Below are 7,101 nucleotides of genomic sequence, written 5' to 3' on the forward strand. Positions count from 1 at the left end.
CACACACACACACACACACAGTCTCCCACACGCCACAATTGTACATTGCTATGATATCTTCCTCCACAGTTGCTAGGCAACTATCTCCCACTTAAATAGCATTGGACACAGCTGAAGCAGAAGCTTTTGGGATAGGAATTAAATACAACATATTTCAAAACTGGTAAAATACACAATCGATTCACGACTCTTAGTTTCAGCCAGCTGCAGGGACATTATTAATAAACCGCTCACGACGGCGCTACAGTTTTAATTGTTGCACCTATAAATACCCTGGACGCCGCTCGCTGCGAGCGTGTGCGTGTGTCATCTCCCTCATTTGCTTTCTACCTCTGTTCCGAAGTCGATGGTGAAGATGGGGGAAGACTGGGAGGGCCTGTTGGCGTTGTGGTGGTGGTGATGGTGAGCCCACTGCTCCTGCTTCCTCCTGAACAGATCCTCGTAGCCCAGAGGAACTCGTCCGTAGTCCTGAAGAGGGAGCAGCGAGCGAGAGAAGAAGAAGAAGCAATGAGGAGCCGGAAAGAGAGAGAGAACCGATAATTATATGAACATAATTTTAATAACAGTAATATATTTGAACGTGTTAATTAACGGTTTAGCGATGATGACTGACGCAGTTAATGGCAGCCGATACTTAGCGCCATTTGGGGCTAAATTGGACCGCTGGCATAAACATGAATAATACAGCTGCTCTTTAAAGCATTTTACGTTGGGTCCACGCACAGGAGACAACACTGAGGATTGAAACAACTGTGCAATATAATGGACTGCAGTGCAAGAACCCCTTTTAAATCTGTCTTTTTGTATTAGGTTGCCTCGTAATGTAAGACCTTCCTGGTGTTCTGTCCCACCGTTGCAGTGTTTTGTACTGCAGTGTCTGACCAGTCATATAATTAAGAAATCTTTCCTTGGGGCTGGATTTCCAGTTGAGCCGAGCACCTGAATACTGCAAGGACTCGTGTCTTGCAGAATTTTATTTGATTTTTTTGCCTATTTGTAATTTTTAAGTTGCTTTCACTCTCCCGAGCCATCGCGGTTAATGCGGCCGAACACAGTTGGTAAAATAGTGTAGCAGCGTTACTGGCAAACGCTATATGATCTATGTGAGAAGCAGAGAAGTGAGTGGGAGAGGCAGAGACGTATTTGGGTGAGAAGTGGGAGGACCACAGTGGAGGTTGAAGCTACATCCTGCAGCTCTGTGACTGGCAGGGAAGGTGGAGGTGAGATGATGTGTGGGCGGAAAAAAAAAAAAAGAGAGAGAAAAACCGAAGGAGGAAACGGTTGCTGAAAAGAATGCAGCAATAAAAGCGTTCAGCGCAACACAGACCACCATCAATTAGCGCAGATGGTGTCACTGGATATACTGGATGGCACACGAGGGATGTATTGTGCTGTTGAGGAAAAAAAAACTGAGCAAGTAAATCAGTTTATGATGCACTCAGCAGAGACCATTTTTTAATCATTGCATGACTCCGTCGATTATGTCTCTTAAAGTGTGCCCACTTATCAATTATTCAAAAGGATCTTTTTCTTTTTTAGAATTACATTCTTTAAATGAATACTGTGTTTGCACTGCTTCTGACAACACTGGAATTAATGTCACCTCTTAAATCAAGTGCCACAATTTACTCCGATATAATACTCCAGTCAGTGCCGAATACTCTCCTTGGCAGAGACGTGCTGCTATTTTTAACGTACTAGAGCGGAACTTTGACTCACGCGCACAGTCAGGTTGTGGTTCGTTTCTGAGGTTATACGGCCACTTTTCCTACAACAGCAAGTTCTTATATTAGAACTTTATCTGCTTTATTTACTCAAAGTTTTTTGCAGAAAAACAAGGCTACTCAGAGAATAAAGGACAGTCGCGACTCGATAATACGACACTAAATGTAAAACCTTCTTTTATGTCGGATAGCAAGGCTGTCGGATTGTCAAGACGGAGGTGCAGATACAAGGAGGGCTTGATGCTGGAAGGCTCATTAGTTGTTCATATTTATTGTTTATTGTTGTTATAATAACTAGTATATTGTCAGAACACTACGCATCGCTGGATTTCTAATTGACCGGTGCGACTGTGCATGCTGCAGTCACTTTCACATCGTCGGAGCGCTCCAACGGGGTGGAAGTTGCCGGAACACACAGGCAGTACTTGGCTGCTGATGCTAGTTTAGTTAGCGCTCACACTTCTGTTTCCACCATCGGTGGCGGCGGGGGAGTGGCAGATACGCTCTACCGCCACCATCCGTGTTTACTTTCATAAACACTGAGCACGCTCGCTGCGTGTGACGTCGTCGTGTCCTCTTCTGTGCATGCGGGACACTTTTGGGTTGTATGAAGTTCACACAGCAGATCACATACAAGTCGCATTTAACTGGAAATGTGAACGAACTTGCAAGAAAATCGGATTTCACAAAGAAATCCTCATTGACCATTAAGTCCTGCAGTGTGAACGTAGCCAATCTGTGGGATTGTTCAGTCAGATAATACGCCGTTATCCTGATTGGTGACATTAAATGTCATGTCGGAGTCGGAATCCAAGGCTGTCGGTATGTTAAGGCTGTTTTTAATGGGTTCCGTTAGTTTTTCCTAGAAACCTGTCGGATAGCAAGGTTTAGGATTGTCAAGGGTCGGATTATGGAGCCACGACTGTATACAGATAAAACAGATGACATCACATAAAAGCTAGTCTAAAAAAAATGAGTTTTTAGAAGTGATTTAAAAGAAAAAAAGTTTATATTCATTAGTTAACTATAACTGATCAGGCATTAGACTGTCTGTATGAGTAGGTCATTTATATACAAACAGAACAGCTTAAATCTCTTAAATAGAAGATTATGTCCCTATTATCTTTGTGTCTTGTTATCTGTTTAAGCACGATTATACGGCGGGCTGCACACTGATACCCTAATTGAGTCTTTTTTGTAAAAAAATAAAAAAATGTTGCAGTCCAACTTTAGACTCCAACACTGATGAGCTCCAGCATCATGTACAGTAATAAATAACTGCGTTGTTAGCTTCTAAACAAATGAAAGGACAGTTTGCTGTCTTATAATCTTTGCTATTTAATATTATAGACTAGAAAGGGGAAAAAGGATCATTCACGATGCCGCTTAAGACAACCGGTGCCTTTTAAGGTGTAATCACACGATGCATTAGTTTACGAGGGTACTTGAAAAAGTTCTGCACCTCACCAAAAACATAAAGTCACAGCAGAAAGATTGTTCTTGCATTATTTACCAACATAGTCTCCTTTAACTTCAATGCACTCGATCCACCGACTGTGCAAACTATCCCTTCGCAGGAGAAGGTCACGTCTTGAGCCTCCTGATTCTCAACAGCATGCATGACCTCATCATCAGGCTGAAGGCGGCGACCACGCATATGGGATTAGAGCTCAGATAGGAGTCAGACGGTGCAGGTCGGGTGAGTAAGGTTCACGGGGCAAAAGCCACGTTTGACTCCTTCTGCCACCTGTGCCGTGTTACGCATCGTCCTGGAGCAACAGCAGCGTCGAGCTTTCCTCTCCGTTTTTTAGTTTAATTGCTTCGAACGTTTGAGTTACTGTGGACAGCGATGTATGACTTTATAGTATATAGTCATGAAGCAAAATGGGAGTCACGCACCTTGTTTTTGGGTGAGGCCAAGAACTTTTTAAAGCACCCTCATTCGTCAGTTAACACACTTTAAATATCAGTTCAGCAGCTCTGAACATTTACTTTGTTTTCTCTCTCCTGCTCCATTTAGTCATTACTGTATATGAATTTAAACCGGATAACATTCTATTTCGTTCCACTGCGCTGTGCAGCTGTGCCCCTTGGCCGCGGTATACGATGTACCTACCCTGTGTAGCCCTGCACGGTGTTCAGCTCCAGAACAGTAATTGCTATCCAGAGAGTTGAACCTCTCCCTGAGTGGAGGCTGGTAGACAGAGGAATGCAGCACCTCTGGAGGCAGTGAGTTACTCCTGGCGTCCTCTCTGTGGTACAGCTGCAACGGTAATGGTCCTCATTATCAGCAAAGTCGCCAAATGATCAAATTATGTGGTAATATGAGAACCAACTGAAGGCTCACCTGAGGCCTCCATACTCTCCTGCTGTCGTAGAGAGGAGCATAAACACCATGAGCAGGAGCCAAAGGACCGTACTGAGGCTGGCCCGGGTGGGGATGGAAGGCAGGGGGTCCCATCCGGTCTCTGGGCGGGTGCGGCGGGTACCCAGAGGAAGAGGAGGAGGGCGGGTGCGGAGTTTGAGGGTCGTTCGGGTAAGAAGACGGTGGAGGGCCGATGGAAGGCGGCAGAGAGGATTCTGGGACATTGGAGGAGCGGAGGAACCGAGCCATGCAGGGTTTGTGAGGAGGGTGAAGGGTGGATGGGTAGTAGGAACCTGCTGGAGAGCAGGAGGGGAGGAAAGAAGAGCACCTTCGTTTGCATTTTCTCCAGACTATGATAAGACGGCGCACAGTGAGTTGTTACCAGTTCAAACTTCTCTTTAAAAATTAGACTCACAGGTTGGCTGGTAGTGGCCTGTGTCATACGCAGAGTGGGGCTCCTGGTAGTACAGCTCTGATGCCTGAGAAGGATGTGGCGCTCGCAGAATGAACTGACCATGTTTGGGTAGAGGAGCGCCGCCATCGGGCCGGCCCACCGTGGTCAGAGGAGACGACGCTGACGAGTGGCTGACTGGAGTCCTGGGAGGAGAGATGGCCTTCCTGATAAACAAAAAGAGCAACACACAAAAAAAAAAGAAAGAATCAACACACGACTGGCCCTCAGATCGAGGTTGAGACTTGCTGAGCTCACCAACAGCACATAAATGTTCATGAAGATCTGTTTCTCTGCCAAAAGTAGATGCAATATCCAACATGTGTAAATCCACACACACAGAAGCATTTTATACAGCTTCTTTTTTTGTTTACTAGTTAGTTGGACAATTTTTGATTCCACATGAATAGCAGTGTCAAATAACATTAACCCTGTGAAACTGTGAAAGGATGCTATCTTAAAACAAAATCAACCAAACTGCGCTATTTATCAGAACCAGAAATTGCTAGAATAAAAAAATAAATAAATCACAAATTTGGCGTTTCACAGTTTCTTGAACAACTCATCTGTGACTCAGCGTTTTATCAGAAAACATAACCAAGTCTTAGCTTAAAATCGTGATTGTTCATCGAAATCACTTCGACATTTTTAATTTAAAAAAATCACAGATTTGGTAAAAAACAAAACAAAACTAAAATTCTGTACTTCCCGGCACAACTGAGAAGCTACTGGTGACTCAGCACAGTGGCTCAAGGAAAATAAAATTGAAAAAAATTAAATATAAAAATAAATAAATAAATAAAAAAACGCTGTGCCCAAAAGTCAAATGACAAAAGATTTTTTTTTAAAATGGGCTTTTCAGCTGAGTTGGGTTGAACTGCAGGCTGTGTAATGTGGAAAGACGGAGGCAAAAACAATAAAATATACAAAAACATAGGCAGTCAAATATTTACAATATGCACATTCACCATTTCTTTCCAGCACTGGTGAAAAATGGGGGCACTTGCAAAAATGCTCTACATGCTAATTGCATTTTTTTTTTTAAATTTGATAAAATATATAATTAAAGAAATTGCACTTCCGATTTTTTCCTTTTTTAATGATATAGGGCATTGTAGGTGTGTCATATTGCACAGAAAACATCTGAGAGTTCTCCCTACTTCTAGCCGTGGCTGTGCTGTTTGTAAAGAGGTGCAGAACTTTATACTGCAGCGAAAAATGAGATCCAGAAACTGCTCCGGGTTCAAAAAGTTAAGCTTGCTCACAGGGTTAACAGAAGACGAACAAGCCTCATTGAACAAGCGGAAGAGTAGTCTTACTGTTCTGTCGACCCTGACGTGGTTCTGTTGGTGCCAGGTAGCCCGTTGGACCCATTAGCCCCGCTGGTTCCGTTCGGCACAGCTCTCTTCATCTCCTCCATCATGTCAGCCCCTCGTGAGATCAGCTGGGGGTGAGTCAAGCCGGGAACTCCCTCCGTCATGGTGGCTGGGTTCTCCCCGGTGCCTTTGAGGCCCTGACCCACTCCCGCAGACACGTCGGCGTGGATGCTTCCCTCCATGGTGAAGGTTTTATTCAGAACACCGGGACCTAAAGGGAATGCACGGCCCACGCTGCTGCCCTTCTTGTTCCTCAGTCTAAATCTGTGAAGCGAAGGAGGCGGGTCAGGGGGAAATTAAAGATCTGCTCGGAAAAGAAAAGAAGATCTTCACAAGTGTTTGGAAATGTGCATTGAATACAGTGTGTGTGGTTAAATGGGGGTGTCCCCAGCACTCTTGTAAATCACATCTTTAATCTATATTTACTTAATTTAAACAAAAAGGGATATTGGCAAAGATTGCATGAACTCAGGTGAGAGCAGAGAGAAGGGCACCGTGAATGCATCTTAATGTTACCTTCAGAAAAATCAAAGCCAGAAACTGTAAAAACAGGTCCTTGAACCAATCATGCATGACTTCCAGTTCAGTCGTAAAAACTAATTAAACTCTAGCTTAAAATTTGCCCTATTCTATTAATCATTTGCACAAAACGGATTCTGTAAAAACAACGATCTCTGTGCTCCTCAGTGTCAGTCGCATGAAAAAAATTAAGTAAAAATTAAAAATCTAAATAGTAAAATATGTTCAGGATGTCAAGACATCGTTTGTAACACAGGTGGGAACAAAACGCTGCTCATATTGATTCCAATTTGGGTTTTTTTTAAAATTCATTTTGTAAGATAAACAATCCATCCAGGATGCAGTTCAAAGGCAGGACGTGCGAGTGTTTCACTCACTTCTCCAGCTCGTCTTGCGTGTGTGCAAATGTGCAGTTGGTTCCTCGGGGGCAGCCTCCCTGCTGACGAAGGTCTCGGCACATGCTGGTCTTGTATTTGCTGTTGGCCTGAGGCTGCGAAATGCGAAGATACGACGACGTAGGTTAACAGTAAAATCGATCTACTGCTCGGACATCTTAGGTGAGGGGTGTCCGAGCTTTTCACATCCTGAAATGTACGTCTGTACAAACGGTGCACGAAGTCCTAACGAACGAAAACATAATGACTGCACAAAAAACACAACAGTCTG

The 7,101-nt window shown here is 43.8% G+C and overlaps 1 protein-coding gene across 6 annotated transcripts in view; it reads right to left on the reverse strand.

Moving 5' to 3' along the window:
- Positions 1-7,101, reverse strand: part of rc3h2 (ring finger and CCCH-type domains 2) — a 35,857-nt gene that overhangs the window by 10,938 nt on the left and 17,818 nt on the right. For 5 of the 6 annotated variants that reach the window (XM_008290120.1, XM_008290116.1, XM_008290117.1 and 2 more), the window contains exons 9-14: positions 6,813-6,925; positions 5,860-6,180; positions 4,505-4,707; positions 4,072-4,385; positions 3,841-3,987; positions 331-468 (exon numbers count right to left, since the gene is read on the reverse strand). In XM_008290120.1, coding sequence (XP_008288342.1) covers positions 331-468; positions 3,841-3,987; positions 4,072-4,385; positions 4,505-4,707; positions 5,860-6,180; positions 6,813-6,925 — 1,236 coding nt within the window. The remainder of the gene's footprint in view (positions 1-330; positions 469-3,840; positions 3,988-4,071; positions 4,386-4,504; positions 4,708-5,859; positions 6,181-6,812; positions 6,926-7,101) is intronic. The other variant, XM_008290118.1, reaches the window with a different exon arrangement.

The sequence above is a fragment of the Stegastes partitus genome, unplaced genomic scaffold (assembly GCF_000690725.1).
Source record: "Stegastes partitus isolate 25-593 unplaced genomic scaffold, Stegastes_partitus-1.0.2 Scaffold656, whole genome shotgun sequence".
NCBI classification, from domain to species: Eukaryota; Metazoa; Chordata; class Actinopteri; family Pomacentridae; genus Stegastes; species Stegastes partitus.